This window comes from Sturnira hondurensis, unplaced genomic scaffold (assembly GCF_014824575.4).
Source record: "Sturnira hondurensis isolate 20B ecotype Veracruz unplaced genomic scaffold, ASM1482457v3 Scaffold0001074, whole genome shotgun sequence".
NCBI lineage: Eukaryota > Metazoa > Chordata > Mammalia > Chiroptera > Phyllostomidae > Sturnira > Sturnira hondurensis.
The window spans coordinates 2,796,254-2,820,257 of NW_028073705.1; the positions used below are offsets into that span (position 1 = coordinate 2,796,254).

Below are 24,004 nucleotides of genomic sequence, written 5' to 3' on the forward strand. Positions count from 1 at the left end.
TGTTAAATGACTATGCTAGAGGTTATCACTAAAACTATTGCTATGCAGAACAACTCTCAATGGCCCTGCTCCATGCGTCCCATCCCCCAGCTCAGACTTGTGGGGGTGAGGACATCCATACGTATATATTTTCCCAATATTTCCTGGACACCCTGAGTTCTGGACCCCATTACAAGTCCCTATTTTGGGGCCCCCTTGGCTGCACCTTGTTACACAAGTACTTGGTATTTTCTCTGCTTGGCATATTTTCTCCTAGTTCTGTATATTGCTGCCTTAGCTCTTGTCCATGTCTCCTTCACACTTGTTCCTGTAAACCTTTCCCCTTTTCCCCTGAAATTCCCTCCCTTCTTGTAACTTTTTCAATAAGATCTCTATTTTCCATATTACATAACTGGATACCTTCTGGACAGACCCTGTTTATAGCATGCTTTTTTAAAAAACCTGATATTTTACCAGGAGCATCTTCCTGTACCATTAGATATTCTTCAAAAATATGATTTTTAGACCTGACTGGTGTGGCTCAGTGGGTTGGGCATTGTCCTCACAAACTGAAAGGTTGCCAGCTTGATTCCCAGGCAGGGCACATGCCTGGGTTGTGGGGCGAGCAAAGAGGCAACCAATCAATTTTTTTTCGTGCAGATTGACTTTTCTCTTTCTCTCTTCTCTTCTCTCTAAATAAATAAAATTTAAAAAGATGATTTTTAGTATCCAAATACTATTTTATCAAATACATGTGACATTGTTTGTTTAACTTTACCATTTTATCTACATTTCCATGTTGTTGGTTATTTGGGTTCTTTCTAAATTTTCAGTTATAAATAGAACTTTGTTAAATATCATAGTAACTTCCACTTTGTTATCTCTGATTACTTTTTTGATTTGAATGCTGGAAGTATAATTACTAAATAAAGAGTCTGGACATTTTCAAAACTCTTAGTATGTGTTTATTGCCAAATTGCTTTCCAGAAAGGTTTTCCAGCTCATACTGTTATTTTCAGTACAGTATGAGTGATTGTCTCAACTTTGTCATATTGATAGGCTTTCATTTGCATTAAAAATTGCTACCCAGGCTTAATCTTCTGTATGTTTATTATTTGTTATTGCTTTTGTAAGGTATTGATAAATTGAGTAGATAACAAAAAGGAGGGAGGTACTGATGGAATAAATTACAGTCTGTCATGAAACAGTTGAAACTTTACAAATGCTTGTCTATATGAATATTTGCCGTAACTTATCCACTTATTGCTGTGAAGACAATTTAAATATTTTTATGCAATTACTTTGGTAAACAGATGACATAAACTATTTTTTAAAAAAGAATTGTTTAAATATCAGAAATATGAAAATTTATATTATGGAAGAAGTAAAGAGACTAAATAAGACATTTTGCTACTACATTGATTTTGATTTGTCTGAGAAGATAAAAACCCCTGAAAAACCTAAATCATCAATATTCTAATCCCTTAAAAATCTATTACTGTCTTCATTTTTTTTCTTGGTGCCATTCTGGTCATTAATTCTGTTTATTGCTATGTGACTGTAAAGAAAAGAGGACTTTAAGTCAATATACAATTGCTTGGATTACTCAAATATAAGCCAAAACGAAGTAGTTAAGCTATGAATAACCTACATGTAGGTTTTATGTTTGACTGAGTGGAGATGCTCTTTACCCCCAAGCTAATTTTGGGAGTAGAGGGCTGGGATAGGGAAGTTCAGATGATTTTCCTTAACTTTTTTAGTCAGAACCTCTTTTCATATTTGCATCTTGTTTGACATGGCTGTGAAGTTCCATGAGGTACAATATACATATTTACTATTAAGTATAAACATGTACTTTAAACAATAATATAATGCTACAGTGTATTCTATTTTGGATTATTCTTGACTATCTTACTCATAGAAAAATAGTATTAACTTGTTAAATACATTGCTTAACCTTAAATATTATAGGTTAGCAGAAGCAACTCTTAATAAATTGAATAATGGTGCTATGATCAGAAAAGATTTTTATCTTATCTAAATTCCTTTTATTTATTTTAGCAAGTAGGGAAAAACATTTACGTGTAAACTTTATTTTATTTATGGGTTGTCAAGCCACTGTCCACATGTAACCACGATGAAAATTACAAAGTTGTGTTTCAACAGTTTATTCATAAATTAAGTCTTGGAATTTGGACAACATTTCCAATAGAAGAGCAATCTTGGCTGTAGATCCTTGCATTTCAAGACTTGGAATACTTTTTTCTAGCCCCTTCTTGCCTGTAAGGTCTCTTTTAAGAAATCAGCTGACAGTCTGATGGGAACTCCTTTGTAGGTGACTATCCCCTTATCTCTTGCAGCTTCTAGGATTCTCTCCTTCATTTTAATCTTGGCTAATGTAATTATGATGTGCTTTAGTGTGTTCCTTATTGGGTCCAACTTCTTTGGAACTCTCTGAGCTTCCTGGACTTTCTGGAAGTCTATTTCCTTTGCCTGATTGGGGAAATTCTCCTTTATTATTTGTTCAAATAAGTTTTCCACTTGTGGCTGTTCCTCTTCCCCTTCAGATACCCCTGTAATTCGGAATGTTTAAAGATGTCCTGGGAGTTCCTAAGCCTCACCTCATTTTTTTGAATTCTTGTTTCTTCATTCTTTTGCTTTTGGTCATTTTTTTCTTCCTTCTGGTCCACTCCCTTGATTTGAGTCCCAGTTTCCTTCCCATTACTATTGGTTCCCAGTGTGTTTCCCTTCATTTCAATCAGTTTAGCCTTCATTTGTTCCTTTAATTTGTGACTAAAATCAACCAGTTCAGTGAGCATCCTGATCACCAGTATTTTGAACTGTGCATCTGATAGGTTGGCTATCTCTTGGTCGCTTAGAAGTATTGGCTCTGGGGCTTTGAGCTGTTCTTCTTCTTGAGCCATAATGTTTTAGTCTGTTCACCCCTGTTACGTATGAGAGGCAGAGCCTTAAGTGTTCACCAAGGTGGGGCAACACAGTTGCTGGGTTGTGACACTGTATGTGGGGGCGGGCTCAGAAAGGGGCAATGGTGCTTGCTATGCTCTTTCTTGGATTTCAGTCCCTTCTGCCTCTTCCCACAAGCAAATTGGGCTCTTCTGGTGCTGGTTCCCTGATAGGTGGGCTTGTATATGTTCTAGGACCCTGTGGGTCTCTCCAATGAATTCTTCTGTGAGTCTGGGAGTCTCTCCCAGCACCTTAACCCCCACAAGTGTTTTCAATGGGTACTTTTAGGCTTTATTTCCCATCTCTGGGGCCCTGGGTTGTGTGGTCTATCTCACTGTTCATTTTTTCACCTGGTTTATCTGCGTGTGAATGTGTGACTGCAGTCAGCCAGCTGCCTTGTGCCCTCACTGGGTCTGCCCATTGCCACCCCACACTTGGGATCTGCCAACCGCCGCCTATGCGCTTGAGTCAGTCTGGCCACTTTTCCTGTGTGACCCCACTGACTCTGCGTGACCCCACCTGCGTGACCCCACCACCCACTGACTCTGCCCCTCTTACCAGTCCGGATGAATGGTTCGTTGTTGTTGGACTTCTATACAGTTCAATTTCTGTCTGTTTTGGTTGCATTTTTGTTCCTAAATATTTGTTGTCTTTAAACCTGTTTGTGTGAGGAGGCACAGTGTATCCACCTACACCTCCATCTTGGTCAGAAGTAGAAGATGACTTCTTTGATGGATAGGTGAAGTAACTGAACCTTAGAAGGCCATGGCTGTACCACTGATGAATAGTGGTGGGATTGGTGTCAGGATCTGTCCAATTTTAGAGTGTAAGTTTTTTTCTACCATATTATGCCACTTACCTAAAAAAGTGATGATGATGATGGTGACGATGATGACAATGACAGTATTCATAATAATGTCAATCTTTTTTAAGGGCTTATTGTGTGCCACAGGTTATTTCATTTAATCTTCAGCATAGTTAATGAGATATGCACCACAAGTAGTATAGCTTTAGAAAGAAATGGAGGCTCAGAGAGGTAAAGTGACTGACCCCTCACCAACAGCAGGTAAGTGCCCGAGCAGCCAGAAGTGAATCTGATCATATTCTGGTATTTGTTTTCTTTTTATATGTACTTGTTGTATTCATAATTTGTCATGTTTTAAGATACCGAAAGTGATTCTGATGGTTGCTATTTAACAAAAAATTATAACCTCGTCTTAAATCCACTGATTCATTTCATTCAGTGGTAGGGGAGAGATGTATAAGGGGACTGAATGGTAATGGAAAAAAATACAATAATGATCAAATTTAAAAAATTTAAAAAGATTGAAAGCATTTTGATGCAGGGGGAAATAGGAACATAAACACACACACTATTGCACAGTTTTCATGAAGGTCCATTTGAGTAGTGGTGGGTAGTGCATTTATTTACCAGTCAAACACATTTGCACTGGTGACTAGACAGACAAGCAGTTTGCCTGGAAACCAGCTAACAAGTAACTGTGTAAATATTTAAAACACAACGCTTGTTTAGCTTGTCTTTTGTTGTGATCACCTTCCTGGAGGGAAAAAGCCTGCTGGTCACCCTGGGAATGTATTAAGGCCAGATCTTCTGATATCCATTCCCAGAGGTTTCTTACAGCTGGATTAGTCTACACCTCCAGGACAAGCCGAAGTTCTTGGCCTCCAGCATTAATGCTCTTCTCATCTACCAGAGTTGACCGTGTAATCTTTATACCAGGCCTCAGAGTTCATGGGTAGCCCACTCCAATTAAACTAGAGTTGTTGACTTTTTCAGAAATGGAAGCAGTGGGATCCAAGTGGTATATAGTGCCAAAGTGAGTGCAGTTGGTGCTTGATGTCTAAGCAGGTTTACCGAAGTGTCAAGATCTTCACATACATTCTGATGAGTTGAGCCTCCACTTTCTGTCCCATCATTGGCATTAGTGTGTAGCTGGATGCCCCCAGTCCAGTAGTCCACTGCAAAGTTATCCCTTGTCAGCTTTGATTTGACACTGTTGAAGGTCATCTGGTATCCAGCAAGCCAGCCCTAGTAACCAAAGGCAGCTGAACCATGGATGGAAGTTCCAGCAGAATCAAAGTCAACATCTCAACCAAGGTTTATATATCCCTTTTGTAAGAACACTTGATTTTACCATTTTTTTCCATGTGTTTGGCAAAAAGGTGGTATCAAATGTCAGTTTCATACCTGGTCTTCAATTGTGATTTCTCTTCCCAGAGTGGGTATACTCACCGCATTTATATTTGGTCTCTAAGTTCCCAGTAATTTTACCAGTCTCTGCATTAAATGAAGCAGATGTTGAGAGTTCCACGCCACTGCATAACTTTATTTTCATATCCAGTTTCACCAATCCAAAACCAAATCCTTTGTTGAAAATATGTCTGGCAGCTTTGCCAAACTCAGCATATGGTAGAGAGATATACAGTGGCCACATGCAGCCCTGTGTGTAGGTCACCATGGCATGGCCATGGGGAGAGGTGATCTAGGGGTCTCCTGAGGGTGACCACCACTAGCTTGCTGGCTGGATCCAGTCGGCTGTGGCTGCCACAGCTGGAGGACAAAATGAAGGAGACACCATTCTACCCCCTGTAACCCTGTCCTCCCCCCTCCAGCCGTATTCTTATATTAAAATAAAGATCTTGAATGTAATATTTTAAGGGTTTCTTTCTTTTTTTTTTTTGCTTTTTGCTTCTTCAGTGCTATTATACTTTAGCCATTTTGAGTAATTTATTTTGAGTAATTTATTCCAAGTTCTTTGGAATTTATTTTCATTAAATCATGGCTATATTAATAATAATTTATATTTTGATATGTTTGATGGGTTTAAATTTTTCCAGTACTGCTCTTATTCATAAATAGTGATAGTGTACAGCACCCCTTGAGGGTATTTTTATTTAGGAAATGAGGACACAGGCCTCTAGGTCGATTGTCTGCCTCAGGTCTTCAATCAAATCAGAAGGAAATCTAGAACAGGGACTTGGACAGTTTTAATTTTAGGTCATGCACCTGCTTTTATCTTGAGAACCTTTGTGTCCACATGTTGGGTTGTTAAAGTTGTTAAGTAAGATGATTTTTTTCAGAGAGAGTTTGCCCTATTTTTTAAAATTTTTCTTTGAGAACATTAGGTCTCTGGAAGTTCTGTAGCTTGAAGGGCAGGAAAGAATCCTTCCAGTTGATCTAATTTCCACTTTGAGAAATGATCACCAGTATTCTTTCCACCTAAAATATCTATGCACTGTTTCTTTTTTTAAAGATTGCACTATAAAAATTTGCTATGTTTATAATGTTTGCAGCATTGAACATTAGAATAAACCTGAATTCATTTTGATGGTGAGTCTTGTTTAAAACCTTATGGTCTCTACATGTTCTCACCTATGATCCTCTCAAGAAACTTGTGGGAGAGATAGGACAGATACCTTCATTTTGCTTTTGTAGTTAAAGACTCTGTTTCCTTGTTTAATTGTTACTGATTCAAAGATAGCTCAACGTTTTATATTTCTTTGGGTGTTATCTGCAATGTTATAGCTAGAAGGAACTTTAGAGATTATTTCTTCCATTCTCTTCATTTTACAAACAGGGGAAACAGGCCTAAAGAGAGAAAAATCAATTACCTAAAATCATATAGGCAGATTAAGCAGAATTAAGATCTGGAACCCAGCTTTCCTAGTTTCTGGTCCCCATAGTAAGAACCACAAATATAATTTGCATTACAAGTAAAATTTAGGCCATGCTCTGCTAGCTTCTGTGTTCTCATATTGCTTTTGTTTCTTGGAAATAGTGTGCAGTTCGTGCAGCAACGGAAGGCAGAACTCTCATTTTGGAAGGCTTGGAAAAGGCGGAGAGGAATGTTTTGCCTGTTTTGAACAACTTGCTGGAAAATAGGGAGATGCAGCTTGAAGATGGACGCTTCCTAATGTCTGCAGAGCGTTATGACAAACTTCTCCAAGTAAGAAAAGAAAAACTCAGCTGCTTTGTCTTAGCTGCTGAGCTGTGGGCAGTGCCATTTGTTGGATAAACATTATTGTATCAGAATGAGGACACATGTTGAGTTTGCCTATATCTGTAGCCAGTTGCTGAAGTCATCATCAATTTGCAGTTTTACAAGGCTCTTCTAATATTTGCAGACCATATTAGACAACCTCTAAAATTTTTACTTTATCTTGCCAATCTAATCTTGTCTTTTTCTCTTTCTTCCTTTCTTTCTTTTTCTCCTTTTATTTTCTATTTTTTTTTAATTTTTTTAAAGATTTTATTCATTTATCTTAGAGGGAAAGGTAAGGAGAGAGAGAGAGAGAAATATCAATGTATGGTTGCCTCCTGTGCATTCCCTGCCGGGAACCGGGAAGGGGCCTGCAACCCAGGCATGTGCCCTGACTGGGAATTGAACCGCGATCGTGTGGTTCGCAGGCCCGCGCTCAATCCACTGAGCTACACCAGCCAGGGCTCTTTTTCTCCTTTTAATTCGTCTTCCCTTTCTTTCCCCTTTTCTGTTTTTCTTTTTTCATCTCTCAACAAATATCTACTAAAAGCCTTCGTCAGTGGTGGGACTACAGAGCTGAAAAAAGTTCAGTCCTTGGTCTCAGAAAGTACAAAGTCCAGTAAATATTGTAGAAATGAATAAGATATTTAAAAGATCCCCTGATGGTTCAAGCCACCAGCACCTGATGCCTGAGTTGTTCTAAGAGCCTCCTAACTGAACTAATACAAGCCCAGAACAACCTAGGCAGTAAATAATAGATGGTGACACCAGAGGGTCTGTTTGAACTGATACATCATGACTGGCATGACTAGGAGCATCTCTTTTTAACTGGACCTCCTGCTTCCATCCATCCTGCCCCCCTAGCAGTCAGTGATCTCTAAAACATGTGTCAGATCGGGTCATTCCCTTGTTCTGACCCTCTCACAACTTGCAAGAATCCTGTTCTTCTCAGAAGAAAGTGAAAAGTCCACTGAACACAGAGTCTCTGTTCCGCTACTGCCTCTTGGGCCTTATCTCCTTCTAGCTCTCTCCTTTCTTACTCCGCTCCAGCTGCTGGAATTCCCTTTACTTTAAACAGGCCGGATGGGCATGCTCCTACCTTACCACATGTGCTTTTCATAGGCACTTAACTCTTCTGGAGTGGTTTTCCCCCAGATGTGTGCCCAGCTCACTTCTGTACCTCCTTCAAGTCTTTGGTCAAATGTTTTATCATCAATGAAGCCTGCCCTCACCCTCCTATTTAAAACTGTAATATGCCCTCTGCCCCCACATTCCCTGCTCTTTTTTTCCATACCATCTTCTAACATCCTACGTGATTTACTTATTATGTTTTTAGTTCATTCTCTGCTTCCCCTGATTAGATTATAACTTTCCCTAGGGGAGGGATTTTTGTCACTGTGGTTATCTCAAGCTCTTAGAACAATGCCTGGCACTTGATGGTGCTCAGTAACTATTTGTTAGATGGATGAATAACTATAATAAAATCATTAAATACTATGATACGAGTGCATATAGAGGGCAATGACGAGGGAATGTGGGCTCTTCAAAGACCTTGGGGAAGGGGTTCATCACAAAAGGACAGAAGACACCCCTGTTCATTCCACTCTGGCTGCATCACCCTGGAGCTCTCTGGCTAACCAGGCCTCCAGGGACTCTTGGCTCTGTTCTAGGATTTAGAGCCTCTCTCACACCTGTGCTGTAGAGTTAGGTTAATCTTCCTGCCCCAACAGAGAAATCTGTTGGTTACAGATTTCTTGAGAGTAGGACTTAAGTTTCTTGCTCTTAAGCTTCTTCTTGATCCTGCTCCCAGGGAGCTAATTTAAGCCCAGAACAACCTAGGCAGTAAATAATAGATGTTGACACCAGAAGGTCTCTTTGAACTGATGCTCCATGACTGGCAGAACTAGGAGCATCTTTTAATTCCTGCAATATGAGTCTATCTTTTTGGAAACCTATGTTGCAGTCATTTTAGTGCTGTTTCTTTACTGTTCTGGGGAGATCCTAGCTGGTATTTCATTGTGCAGTATAGTTGCTTTCTTATTGATCTATCTAAAGTGGTACAAGGGGTTAGATGACGATTTAATCAGAAAAATTAAAGTCATTCATTCATATTGTTATAGTCAATTTATTGACATGAAAGCCATTTTGTTATACATTTTTTAAATTCTTATTTTAAATTTTATTAATTTATATTTTATAAATAACATAAATACTTATAAATAGAAAAATAATAATTTACATTTACTTTAAAATCAGGTAGATATGTTATAGAACATTTTCTCTTTGATACTTTCTAATTACAAAATAATTATTATTTGCCTTACATAGTTATATATCACTTTTAGTAAATGATTTGGAAAAGAATACTTAGATTATGGAATCATTTTTATAAGTATATGAGTTACTCTATAACAAGAACTTTGACCCAGTCTTTATTCATGGAGTAGAATTCTGTGCAAAGTTATTGAACATATTACTTTGGATAGGAATTTGGGACATGGAGTCAAAAGGGTTTTGGATACAAGGATTGCTTATTATCAAATAAGAAAGATGTACTACATTTTTTTAGGATGTACTACATTTTTTCCAGTGTAAATGTTGGTATGTAATTTTTATTGGTAAATGTAACTTCTGTATTCATATTATCTATCTTATGAGAACTTCACAGAATATAAGCAAACTTCCTTCATACAACACCATTATTTTAACACAATTTATATGATATAAGGATTTCAATACCATAACTGAAGTTCCACTTATTTCTTGCTGGATTCAGTATATCAAATTTGAAAATCTCAAAATGTTAATGGTTCCATGAGGTAAATATTGTAGAATATTATTAAAGAAACAGATACAATCAATTTATATAAATTTTATTTATATTCTGATTATAATTTTTAGATAAGTGGAAAAGAGAAATATTTAGCTTTCTGAAAATTATATTCTTGGTTTCTCAGAGTCATATTCAAATTCCAGTTTTCTAATGCATATGACATAGTGTTAGTGTTAGACTTATTAATTAAATGTAGAATCATGGTTTTGATAGTGCTAGAAATAATCGTTCATTATATTTTTAAATATTTAATGTAGTTAGTCAACAGACATTGATTCCATATGTGCTAGAGGTGATAAGTCATTTTAAGATCTTGGATCCAGCAAGAGACAGTCATATACAGTCAGTGCACAATGTGTGCAGATAGACACTTGCCTAGGACATAGTGCAGGATACAAAAGTGGTTCTAAAGGAGGGAGGAGTTACAAAGGAGCTCATTTTAAAGATGACATTGTTTGTGCTAAGCTATGAATGATACTTGTGTTTAGGCTGTGCAAAGTGGAAAGGGTGTTCCAAACAAGTGGAGCAGGGTTGGTGATGCAGCAAGATGTGTCTGGAGAGCCACAGTGATGAGATGGGCACAAGCACAGGATCAGGGAAGGCGGGCTGAGGGATGGGTGTGCAGTGGTTCCTAAGACTGGGAGAATCAGATTGGCCAGGAAAGGCCTTGAGTTTCATGTGAAGAGTGTCATGTGAATGTGAATGGGCTACATTCTCTAAAGATCTGCCAAAAGCTGAGGCCCCGTCTCTTAGAATGTGCACATGCACATTCATATGAACGTTGTTAGCTCCATGAATGCTACAGCTGAGGACAGTGAAGAGCCATGATAAGGTAAGGTGGAGTTGGAAGGAATGGCATTTAGTAGGTGCCTGCTATGGGCCAGTTGCTTTCACACATATAATCACATTTAATTTTCATAACAACAATAATAACGTTGATGATATTATTCCCACATTGTAGGTGAGAAAGCTGTGGCTCAGAAGGTATAACAACATGTTCTTGGTCACTTACCTGGAGTTTGTACCAAGCACTAGAACTAGGACTTATAACTCTAGAACCTGTGCTGTTTCTAGTCTCTCAACACTACCATATACTAATTGCAGGACCTAGGGCAAATTGTGTAACTCCTCTGAACATCAGTTTGTTCATTCATAAAAAGGAATTAAATGTCTATTTAGATTCTGATGAAAGTTAAATGAGAAAAATTCATGGAATATTCTTACCATGTAGTTATGTTTTCAGTACATGTTAGTTATTACCATTGATATACCTTGGTAGAAATACACACATAGATATAGGTATGTATTTAAGGTTCATGGGAAGGCTCTGCTCTTCTCTGCCAGTGGTCTGCCATCTGGGACTACCTTTTTCTTCCTCTGGTCTGAACCAGTGTATTTTCCTTCTGTTCCTCTGTGGTACTGAGTAGGACTTAGAGATCTGACCCACATCTGACCCTTTGTTCCTTGATATGTTCACTGCTTCTTCCTTTAACACCAGTCTTCATATTGTGAGCCTTCCCTGGCACCCTGATCCTTAATTAACGTTGTTTTCTTCTTTGACACTTTGACTTTGAGAGGGTTCTAAAATAGTTCACTCAGCAGGCAGGGATTAAATTTCTGTTTTTTTATAAATATATTTTATTGATTATGCTATTACAATTGTCCTATTTCCCCCCTTCATTCCCCTCCACCCCACACACCCCCTCTCCCACCATTACACCCCTTTAGTTCATGTCCATGTGTCATAAGTTCTTTGGCTTCTACATTTCCTATACTATTCTTACCCTCCCCCTCTCTATTTTCTACCTACTGTCTATGCTACTTATTCTCTGTACCTTTCCCCCTCTCTTTCCTGCTCCCACTCCCCTGTTGCTAACCCTCCATGTGATCTCCATTTCTGTGGCTCTGTTCCTATTCTAGTTGTTTGCTTAGTTTGTTTTTGTTTTAGGTATGGTTGTTAATAATTGTGAGTTTGTTGTCATTTTACCATACATGTTTATGATCTTTTGCTTAGATAAATCCCTTTAACATTTCATATAATAAAGGCCTGGTGATGATGAACTCCTTGAACTTGACCTTATCTGAGAAGCACTTTATCTGCCCTTTTATTCTAAATGAAAGCTTTGCTGGATAGAGCAATCTTGGATATAGGTCCTTGCCTTTCAAGACCTGGAATACTTCTTTCCAGCCCCTTCTTGCCTGTAAGGTCTTTTCTGAGAAATCAGCTGACAGTCTGACATAGGTCACCTCCTTTGTAGGTGACTGTCCCCTTATCTCTCTTGCTGTTTCTAGGATTCTCTCCTTCATTTTAATCTTGGCTAATATAATTATGATGTGCCTTGGTGTGTGCTTCTTTGTGTCCAACTTCTTTGGGACTCTCTGAGCTTCCTGGACTTCCTGGAAGTCTATTTCCTTTGCCAGACTGGGGAAGTTCTCCTTTATTATTTGTTCAAATAAGTTTTCCACTCGTGGCTGTGCCTCGTCCCCTTCTGGTACCCATATAATTTGGATGTTGGAACATTTAAAGATGTCTTGGATGTTTAGCCTCTCCTCATTTTTTTTGAATTCTTCCTTCTTCATTCTTTTTTGTTTGGTCATTTTTCTCTTTGTTCTTGTCCACTCCATTGATTTGAGTCCCAGTTTTCCTTCTCATTGCTATTGGTTCCCTGTACATTTCCCTTCATTTCACTTAGTTTAGCCTTCATTTTTTCATCTAATTTGTGACTAAAATCAACCAGTTCAGTGAGAATCCTTATCACCAGTGTTTTTTTTCTTAAAAATATATTTTATTGATTATGCTATGACAGTTGTCTTCAGTTTTTCTCCATGATCCCCCCTCTATCCTGTACCCCTAATTCCCTCCTTCAGTTCCTCTTAGTTCATGTCCATGGGTCATGCACATAAGTCCTTTGGCTGCTCCATTTCCTATACCGTTCTTAACATCCCTGTCTATGCTATACCTACCATTTTGTACTTCTTAATCCCTGTACTTTTTTCTTCATTCTCTCCCATCTCCCTAATAACCCTCCAAATGGCCCCCATATCTATGATTCTGTTTCTGTTCTGCTTGTTTGCTTAGTTTGTTTTTTAGATTCAGTTGTTGATGGTTGTGAATTTATTGTCATTTGAATGTTCATGGTTTTTTTTATCTTCTTTTTTTCTTACATAAGTCCTGTTAACATTTCATATAATAATAGCTTAGTGATGATGAACTCCTTTAGCTTTACCTAGTCTGGGAGGCATTTTATGTGCCCTTCCATTTTAAATGATAGCTTTGCTGGATGGAACTGGTACAACCACTATGGAAAACAGTATGGAATTTTCTAAAAAACTAAAAATGAACGTGCCTTTTGACCCAGCAATTCCACTATTAGGAGTATATCCTAAGAACCCTGAAACACCAATCCAAAAGAACCTGATCACCAGTGTTTTGAACTGTGCATCTGATAGGTTGGCTATCTCTTGGTCGCCTAGAAGTATTGGCTCTGGGGCTTTGAGCTGTTCTTCTTCTTGAGCCATAATGTTTTGGTCTGTTCACCCCTGTTACGCGTATGAGGGGCAGAGCCTTAGGTGTTCACCAGGGTGGGGTGGTACAGTTGCTGGGTTGTGACACTGTATGTGGGAGCAGGGTCATAGAGGGAACAATGGTGCTTGCTGGGCTCTTTCTTGGATTTCAGTCCCTCTGCCTCTTCTCACAAGCAAATTTGGCCCTTCTGGTGCTGGTTCCCTGGTGGGTGGGCTTGTATGTGTTCTAGGACCCTGTGGGTCTCTCCAATGAACTCTTCTGTGAGTCTGGGAGTCTCTCCCAGCACCTTAACCCCGACAAGTGTTTTCAATGGATATTTTTAGGCTTTATTTCCCATCTTTGGGGCCCTGCATTGTGTAGTCTGTCTTGCTCCCCATTTTTGCCTGGTTTATCTATACACAAATGTGTGATCACAGTCAGCCAGCCTCTTTGTGTGCCTCACTGGGTCTGCTCGTTGCAAAACTGGGTCTGCTTGTTGCCTCCCTGCACCTGGGGTCTGCTAGCCACTGCCTGCAGGCCTGGGTCCACCACTCACCACTTTTTCCTGCCACAACCCCTCCAGGGCCTAAATTTCTTAGCCTGAAAGTGCTTGCAGTTATACTCTATATTAGTTATGCTGTAATATTTGATCTCATATTCTTTAAGGATCACACCAAAACAGAGCTGGATGCTTGGAAGATTGTTCGAGTCAGTGAAAACTTCCGAGTGATTGCCTTGGGCTTGCCAGTGCCTAAGTACCCTGGGAATCCATTAGACCCCCCTCTCCGTTCTCGGTTCCAAGCCAGAGATATTTATTATTTACCCTTCAAGGTAAGTGTGAACAAGGATAATTTTTTGAAAACAGTTTTTTTATTCATGATAAATTCAGTTATTATAAAAATGTTACTATGTTGGTAGATGTCCTCCTCAGTAGTTAATGGTAAGTAAAAAGGATATAGGGTGAAGCAAATCTCTGGAAATGAGGAAGAAAAATTATTGTGCTTCATTTTTCTTTTTTTTTAAGATTTTATTTATTTATCTTCAGAGGGGAAGGGAAGGAGAGAAGGAGAGAAATATCAGTGTATGGTTGCTTCTCATGAGTCCCGTGCTGGGAACTGGCCTGCAATTCAGGCATGTGCCCTGACTGGGAATCGAACTGCGATCGTGTAGTTCACAGGCCCACGCTCAATCCACTGAGCCGCACCAGCCAGGGCAATTTTTCTAATAGATTTAAAAATGGCTACTTTTTAAAGAGAATGACAAGCATCAATAAATTATTTTTTGTTATTAATTACTTAGTGTCTGCTTAATTAAAAGATTGGGTTATCTATAAAGCATTTGCATTTGATCTGTTATATTTCTTATTGATTGTTTTGATATTTCTATGTTATTTTAGGACCAACTTAAACTGTTATATTCTGTTGGAGCCAATGTTTCACCTGAAAAGTAAGTCGGTTATACACTTATATATTTTTATATATGTACCAGGACACTTAACATTGAATTTGTTTTGCCCATTGATTGATTTATTCATTCATTCATTCAACAATTATTCTTTGAAAAAATTTCAGTAGCTGTGGTAAGTCCTGATTATAAAAATGATAAGGAAGATGATAAAGGTAAAAATCTTAGTAAAGACATGATTTTTGATGGTAAGAAACTCAAGATCTAGTAGAGTTTAAAGATATTTGAATACTTTAGTTAAACAATATATAAGGTAGTAATTTCAAAGTATTGGCTGTTGTGGTTGAGAGTTTATAAGGAATTGACACAGACACTGGCATGTGAGATGGATCCTAAAGAATGAATAGAAAGGGGAAGGATTCACAGGAACAAGTACAAAGGACACATGGACAACAACTAAGGGGAGTGGAAATGGGAGGAAGGTGGGGAGCACTGGAGAGGTGGGCTGGGATGGGAGTGAAAGACAGAAAACTGTACTTGAACAATAATTAAATTAAGAAAAAGAATGAATAGGCTTTTGCCAGATAGGGAATGAAATTAAGGAATTCTAAGAATTTTTTTTAAAGCAGGGGATATGAGAGTGTTGTCTCATTTTTGAGGTTATAAAAAGGTTTTGGTGGCTAGAAAATAGGATGAGATTGGGAAAGATAGGAGTTGAAGCTGCCAGGTTGTGAAAAACTTCACATATTATGATGGATTTCAGAAATATATCAGTTATCCAATCAGCTTCTGAGATTTAAATGGAATATAGTAATGTGGAACTGTTGTTCCTTAAGAATTTAATAGTAGATGTCTTTTTAGATTAAACAGAAGTGTACATTTTGTATGTTAAAACTTTAGAATAAAATTTAATATCATTTATCTTTTTATTCTAGAATTTCTCAGCTTTTGTCTTTTGCCACCACTCTCTGTTCCCAAGAATCTGCTACTCTTGGACTTCCAGATTTTCCTTTAGATAGTTTACCAGCTGCAGTTCAAATCCTGGTATGTGTAAAGTAAATTAATGACTAATATATTCAAATGCAGCAAAGAAAATTTAAAAGTTCATCCTTGGATATTAATCACTTCAGTTTGCCTTGTCATATTCTTTTATAAATATTGGGAGAACTGAGATTGATTTGTTGTACAGTACAGCAAACTATACAGAGACCAATGGTATATTCTGAGCCCTTAAAGAGCTTACAGTCTTAGAGGGGTGAAAGTAGATATACAACTCAGACGTGAGCTCCATAGAGGGAAAGAGTTTTAGCCTGATCACGCAGAGGTGTGCTGTAGTGTAAGCTGTGCCTTCGACTTGCCCCAACCTAATGCAGAGGAGCTGGGGCTTTCCCATGCTAGCATGGGCAGTCAGTGGTTATGGAGGTCGGAGGTTACACAGCTTCTCAGGCACTAGCTCTCCTTCTAGCTGTGAGCAAAGCTGGCTCTAGGAACTCAAGGGCAGTCTTTCTCAAAAGACTGAGGAAGATTTCTAGTAGCTGATTGTTGGAACCGAAAGCAGGGAGGGAGGCACAGAAAAGGTGAAAATACATCTGAGTGCATTTGGTACAGACTGACAAAGGTCATGACAATAGTGTCTGAAATGGTGGAAAGGCCCTCCGGGCAGAGGGAACAGGGCCTGGTTTGTTTAAGTTGTAGCACTAGAGCAAGCCCATATAGTGAGGAGAGAGGTTAAAACCTTAGTGTGATGTGTTTTACCTGCTGAATGAAGTAGTCTGGGTTTTATGATGTATAAGAAGTGGCCCATCAGACATTATTAAGTAGGTCAGGTGTGCTGCAATCAGATATATATTCAAGGAAAATAACTGTTGGCAGGAAGGCGGGATGGAGAGAGCCTGGATGCACAGGGAGAAGGTTGAAATAGTCAGTGACAGACTCTACTAAGAAGCATAGTCCTGGGTGGTGGGAACATAACTAGATGAGACTTACTTTTAAATTTTTATTGCTATTTATTTAATGTTTCCTGAGAGACGGTAAATTAGGTTCCCCAGGCATTGCTTATACTATTCTATGTATCTAGAACACTTTTTCTTCTTCTATTTATTGTATCTTTTACTTTTTGTTCAGAACTTTTTATTTGGACAATTCTTAATTCTAAAAAAAGTTCAAAAATAGTAAAATGAACATCTCTAATTCCTTCAAGTAGAATTACCAACTGTTAAAATACTACCCCATTTGCTTGCTCTCTCATTGTTTTTTCTGAACCATTTGAAAATATACAAAAGTTAATATTTTTAAATGCTTCATTATGCAACTTCTCAGAGTTAGCACATTCTCTTACATAACCAACACCATTATCATAACCCTAAGCATATTAGCAGAAGAAGGTAGTTTGGGACAAATAATGTAGGTAGATTTGTTCAGACACATAGTTTCAGACATACTAAATGGGGGCTTATGGGATATTCATATAGTCACATCTAAGGTACAATGGAGAATTCAAGTCTAGAGCTCAAGAAAAAAGTCAGGACTAGATGTATGGAAGCCATCAATACAGATAGCAGCTGAAAGATGGGAGTGGGAGAGTTTATCAAGGGAAAGGGTGTGGAACAGGAAGAGAAGAAGGAATAATGAATATTTGCTTATGTAGACTTATGGGAAATATTGGTTATTATTTATAAGGCAATTTTAATGTCATATGTGCATTTCAGATAAAATTTCAGATTTATTTTATAGATTTTCCTCATTCACACTTATTTTTACTCCTATATAGGATTCCTTTCCTATGATGTCAATCAAACATTCAATCCAACGGGTTTATCCATACACTATTTTACTAGGACATGAAGGGAAGATGGCTGTGGAAGATGTTTTAAAAGTACGTATCTGCTTCCTTCCCTTCCCTTCCCTTCCCTTCCCTTCCCTTCCCTTCCCTTCCCTTCCCTTCCCTTCCCTTCCCTTCCCTTCCCTTCCCTTTTCCCTTCCCTTCTGTTGCTTTCATTCTTCCCATCTCTCCCTTGCTCCTTTCCTACTTTGCTCTCTTTGTCTTTCTTACTTTCCCTTGCTTTTCCTTCTATTCTTTTCCAGGCATCAAGGCATTGGCATGCCAGTAGTTGGGAAAATAAGCATTGAGGTGGCTGATGTGTTTGGGAGATTGTTTATGTTGAGTAAATAAGTAGAAAATTGAGCACATGAGTGAATATATTGAGAATAAGATCTGCATTTTTTACTGTTGGAGAAGGAATTTATAAACATAGAAAGGGGAGATGAAAGAAAGAATACTCAGGTATTAGCTTGGAATTGGAGAAACTGGTATAAACTGATTTTTTCCAATATATATATAAACAGATAGATATAAGAATAGATATAAATAGTATATATGTATGTGTATATATGCGCCTATTTTCCAGCTCTATCCCCTAGGAGGGCTTCAAAACTATGACACTCCAATGGCAATGGAGCATCATACCAAGTGCTAAGACATTGGTTTCTAAGTACCATGCTTCCCTAAAAGTACTCGTTGGAAGTAGGACTTCCTCAAGTCTTGGGAGGGAATGTGCACGATGAGCCTGGACCATCTTGTGCTAAAAAGTAAGGAAATGGATTTTTGTGCAGAGAAATACTCTCAGCTAGAAAACCATTTGGTTGCTTTTATCTCCTTGAGTTTGAGTATGATGTAGATTACAGGAGACAGTGTCCCAGGCACCTATAGAAAAGGGGTGACTTCTCAAGCCCCCAGGAAGGTGCTTGGTTCCTCCACCTCTGTGAATAATTCCATGTTCCCTTCATCAAGGAAGGCTGAAAGTAAGTATGCAGGAGGGAATCCAGTTTGTGTGCACCCAACTCCTCAATGGCAAAAAGGAATTGGAGAATTTTTCAGACTGTCCCCTAAAGACTGTGAGAAAGAGAATCAGATTTCTGAAGAGGCAGTGGCTTAGGGAAAGGAAAGAGCAAAGTATGTCCTTCGCCACCTGATCACACAGATGACAAAGAAGAATAGAACTTTTTAATTCATCCTTGACTAATGTTCTTTATTTACTCTGGTGTTCTAGGATGTAAATTTACATAAATGTATTTGTTCCAGTTAGCATTGTTGAATAGACATTTAATTAAAAAAATGAAGGACATATAGTTATTAAAAAGTGAGTAGTTAAGATATTAGAAGATTTATGAGATAATTATGGTTATTTAATCTTAGTATTCAATATAATACAATAATTGATTTCTTTTACCTGTCATTAAGCTTCTTGTTCTTGCTAAAAATAAATCATTGTATGTTTTGTACACAAATCTGCTGTATATGAGATTTGCTTAGATCTTTGTGCTGCTGCCATTTTTTATTGGCATTAGATTTTTAGAATGGTGCCATAGTTTTCCTTTTATTTGATTTAAAAAGCAGAGTTAGATTTCCACACAGTTAAAAAAATCAATATTAATTAAAATGCACCTATATCCTTTTTAAGAATCGGGGCCACAGAAGCAATGTTGAAAAAACTTGAGGGTTATCTGTCTTCTCCTTAGAAAAAATGTAAAGGCAATTTGGTCTTGAGAGTTTCAGACAGGAAGATTTAATAGACTATAATAAAAGAGAAGAGTTTTCTTAGAATATGCATTTGATTTGGTATAATAAAATATTACCCTCTGGAAATCAATAAAACTTGAAAGGCAAATCATTCTATAAACCCAGAGCTATGCCTAAAGTTCACAGAGCTACCATTTTATTTTTCAAGGTAACTGGGGTATAATTGAAGAGGTGGATGTAATGTTACTTAGTAACAGTAATTCTTGCTTCCTCATTACAATTTTTTGCTCACTGACATCTGTTGTCATAATTAACCATATTTTAATAGACATGTTTTTCTGGTTTATTTTTAATAAATAATTATTTTCCAAAAAAATAAGTAAGGGAATGTTGACATTGTCAAAGTAGACAGATGAGCTAGCTTGGAGGGGCTCCCACTGGCCAAAATCTCGGACAAGTTTAGCATCAAAATAGTGGTAGTAATCAGTGATAACCATTGAATAAAATAGGAATCCATTAGTTCATACTAGTATAAATGAATAAATTAACACTCGAGGGAGAAAAGAATGCTTTTCCTTAGTAGATTGCCTATTAATAAGAGCAGAAGAAATATAAATAGAAAAATCACTATTTGGCAACTGTCAGAGTGGTAATTGATTTAGGTAGGAGTCTTCAGAGGATGTCAAAGCTGATGGAAATTCTAGGAGGAACAGGATACTGGCAAAGTCTAAGAATATTCCCCCCACCTCAATACTAGATTGACTATGAAACAGGAAAATTGTATTTTTATAGTAAACACCAACTTGACTGGGTGAGATACCATCAATATCATGTGCTTCCTGAGAGTTATGCTAAGTAGAGCTCAGCATAATTTTTTGGGTATTCTGGTAGGAGTTCATGGTGCGAGTTTGCATGTGATGAAATATTGTGTAGACCTAATTGAGGGTCATCTTACAGAATGAAAGATGTATTCTTTGGAACCGTCCAGGCTATGAAAATCAGAAAAACTGAGAAATTGCTTCACATTAAAAGAGACTAAAGATATATGACAGCTAAATGTATTGTGTTTCTGCATTGGATCCTGGACCAGATTGGGAAAAGTAACTTTGGCATAGTTGGTTAAACTTGAATAAGGTCTGTGGGTGGATGATAGTAGTGTTCTACTAAATTGTTCTCCTTATTTGGAAGTTTTTGTGGTAATTACATTGACCAGAGTTCTTGCTTTCAAGAAATATGAACTGGAATATTTTAGGGTTAATGGGGTATCATATTTGCTGATTACTCTCAAATGGTTCACAAAAGACCAGTGATAGTATATGTGTGTGGGAAGGGCTGGAAAGAGAAAGGGAACAAATGTGCTAAAATATTAACCACTGTGAAATATGGATAAAGGCAAAATAGAGTCATTTTATTTCATGTAGCTTCTGTATAAGTTTGAAATTTTTTCAAGATACAAAATTTTTTAAAATGAATGGATATCAAGTATAATTCATTTCAAAATTTAAAGTTATTTTTTAAAAATATTTTTAGAAAGAGGGGAAGGGAGGGAAAGAGAGGGAGAGAAACACTGATGTGTGAGAGATACATCAATCAGTTCCCCCTAGCATGTCCCCAATTGCTGCAACCCAGGCATGTGCCTGGACCAGGAATTGAGTCGTCAACCTTTCATTTTGCAGCTGGCATTCAACCCACTGAGCCATGCCATCCAGGCGCAAAATTAAAAAAATTAAAAGCAAATGTAAGATAACACTAAGCTTGAAGCTTTCTGAGGCCTAGGTAGAATGTGAACAACAAGCTTTCATGGCTGTGCGTATAAGCCCTTAAACTCAGATCTCAGAAGAATGGAACAATAGATTCTAGTTATTTCAGTGGAATTTTTTCACATATCATCTAGCCAAAAAAGCCCCCAATATTTTTATTGACTGGTGGTGTCAATAATGTCAATGAAATAAAAATAATAAAAAGCTTTTCCTCATAGATGCCAAGAAGTGTAGTTAGAGTTGAAAAGCAAAGCATAAAGAAACAAGGGGAAATAATGGTCAATAAAGAGGCAAAAGAAAGCAAAAGAGACAGCAGAACATAGTAGCAGAGCTGAAGAGAGTGAAGTAGCAGGCACTGATGAAAGAGAAGAGAAGTCTGTGTGTGTGAGAGAGGGGTGAAGAAGGGTGAGGGAATGAGGAAAAGAAAGAGGAACAGAGAGGAGGAGTAGGTGGCAGAATATTAAGGGGACAATGAAGAACCATTTGGAAATGGAGAAATTAATTCATATAGGCTCAAGGAGTCAGGAAACTACCATTTTCTGACTGTAGTCTACTTTAAGTTTTATTCCAGTTACTGGAAGAAAGAAAACTGGAACCCACCTTTCATTTAATCAGCCTTTAAACTAAGTTGGCTTTGGTCATTGAAATAGAGCACCTAGTGTTTGAGAAAAAGGCTGTGATTTCAGATGAGTTCCCTTGATTTAGCACAATGCCTAATGCCTAGGGAACAGGGTAAATAGGGAGGAAGAAAATGTCACAGCAGGTTGTAATACAATGAGGCAATGTAAAGTTTTTTATGGCACAACTGAGAGAAGAAATTCAGTGCCTATTTAGGTCAGTTATGAACAGAGGTCTTTATTTTTATCAAAAACCCCCATACTTTGGTGTGTTTCTGATCTCTAATGTCGAAACTAGTTATACAAATTAGGTAAAGTTCTAGAATACCTCTTAATTGAGTTTTTAAAAGAAAGTAGCTAGTGTTGCTTTATTTTGTTTGACCTTTTTTTGGCCTTTTGTAAGTAAGGGAACATAGAAAAATGATTAAAGGTCCATATGACAAAGAAAAATTATTTCAAATTTGACTGTAGAGTTTAAAGAAAGGAAAAAGGGAATGATATTCTTTAGACAAGAGAAGAAAAAGTGACTCTTTTCTTGCCTTAATTATGTGAAGTGCTTGCTAAGGAACAGCACCTTTTTCAAGCCCTTAGTAGATAAATAATTGGGTAGCAGAGAGCTAGATTCATTCATTTATACCTAATGAAGAACTGTCTTTATATAAGATCATTACATGCTGATGCATATAACTATATTAGAGTGTTAAATCTCTTTTAAAAAATGGAACAGTCTGCTGATTGTTTTAATTCTTTATGATCTGTTTCAGGGAGTCTCTGTAGCCTGTTTGTTATTCTAAGTGTCTCTATTTCTCAAGCTAGTGTTTGTAGATGAACAAGAATTTTTTTTATCATCAAATAATTTTGAATTAAGAGTGGATAAAATTAAGGAAATATTGTGGAATTTGAAAAAATGCTAAACTGCAGAATAGAAATATTTATTATAATAGCAAACCAAGAAGGTACATACCTACAACTTTTTCTTGACAAATAATTATATTCTGACCTACATTGTTATAGAAATTAATGTATAGTTGCATTTGAATTACCTGTTCTTTTGGATTTTAGTGTAATCACTTAATTAAACTATTTTTTAAGAAAAAATAGTACTCACTGAAAATGCAGTTAGCTAAAATTCAGAGCACCTGAATGCTTTCTTTTTTCTAAGCAAGCTATAAAAATAGCTGCAATGTCTTTCATTCCCCAGATGGTGCTCATCTTAGGATGTTCATACTCTAAAAACATGTTTCTATAGTCATGAAATCACTTTTTAGTTAAGGAAATCTTGAAGGAAATACTCTCATTTGGAATCTGCTGTACTTTGAGAATGGTATTTGTTCAGAATAGTAAAAAGTACATCCAGGTTTCTAGTAGAGTTTCTTGGCTCTGGGTCCTTCTTAGATAGGACTCTATCATAACAATGGTTAAATCATTACGTTTTGGTGGTGATTTAGAAAGACTGTGCTGCCACTTTCCCACTGATAGTATAAAATGAGCTATAGTCTTTGCTGAGAAGCTTGGAAGGATCTTGCATTTAGTGTTTTCATTTCAATTAAAGAAACATTAATTGAGCACTCATTATTTGGCAAATGATGTGCATACAGAAGTCTGGGGATACAGAAAGAAATACAGAAAGGAATATGATTTGATCTCTACTCTTGAGAAACTTAAGGTGTGGTTGGAGCATCGTATATGCAGATAACTATTTTTTAATCCTAACCCGAGGATAAACATATCCTCAGGTTATCCTTCCCCTAAAATCAATAAACATTGATTTTAGGGGAAGGGTGAAAGAGAGAGAGAGAGAGAAAGAAAAAAGAGAGAAACATCAATTGGCTGCTTGCTGTATGTGCCCTGATCAGGGATTGAATCCTCAACCTTTTGGTGTACAGGCCAATGCTTCAACCAACTGAGCAACCTTGCCAGGGCATAAATAACTATTTTAATATAAGGATTTTATAGTAGTATAGCATAGTGGTGAATAACTCTGATCAAAATAATAAAGACCTGAATTAGGTCAGTGAAATAGAGAATGAATGGATATGTGAAATGTTTCAAAGGTGGGATTATAGACCTTACTAAGTGATAAAGAATAAGTTCAGTTGGGGGAGTATGAGAGAAAGTGTGAAATCTAGAATGGCTGTGAATCCTAGCTTGGACAACTGAGTATAGAGAGATACCACTAATTAACCTGAGAAAGAGAAAATGAACACATTTGGGGTGAGGGTTAAATTGTTTAATACAGTGGGGTCTGTTTCAATTTGAGGTTCTCAAGTGGGTTTGTGTAGCTGACTTGAAAATGTGGATCTGAATCTGGAGCTATTTTGATATTAAAAATAAATACTTGGGAGTCACTAATATATGGTGTTAGTTGAGTTCATGACAATGGATGAAAGAACCCAAGATGAACATGTATAGTGAGAAGAAA

The 24,004-nt window shown here is 37.4% G+C and overlaps 1 protein-coding gene and 2 pseudogenes across 3 annotated transcripts in view; 2 read left to right on the top strand and 1 right to left on the bottom strand.

The window, feature by feature from the left end:
* Positions 1–24,004, top strand: part of VWA8 (von Willebrand factor A domain containing 8) — a 406,775-nt gene that overhangs the window by 54,336 nt on the left and 328,435 nt on the right. For all 3 annotated transcript variants that reach the window (XM_037060277.1, XM_037060261.1, XM_037060267.1), the window contains 5 exons: positions 6,744–6,911; positions 13,949–14,113; positions 14,679–14,728; positions 15,622–15,730; positions 17,457–17,561. In XM_037060277.1, the coding sequence (XP_036916172.1) occupies positions 6,744–6,911; positions 13,949–14,113; positions 14,679–14,728; positions 15,622–15,730; positions 17,457–17,561 (597 nt within the window). The remainder of the gene's footprint in view (positions 1–6,743; positions 6,912–13,948; positions 14,114–14,678; positions 14,729–15,621; positions 15,731–17,456; positions 17,562–24,004) is intronic.
* LOC118996728 (voltage-dependent anion-selective channel protein 2-like) lies at positions 4,371–5,472 on the bottom strand (annotated as a pseudogene).
* On the top strand, positions 17,713–19,693 carry LOC118996737 (PCNA-associated factor-like; annotated as a pseudogene).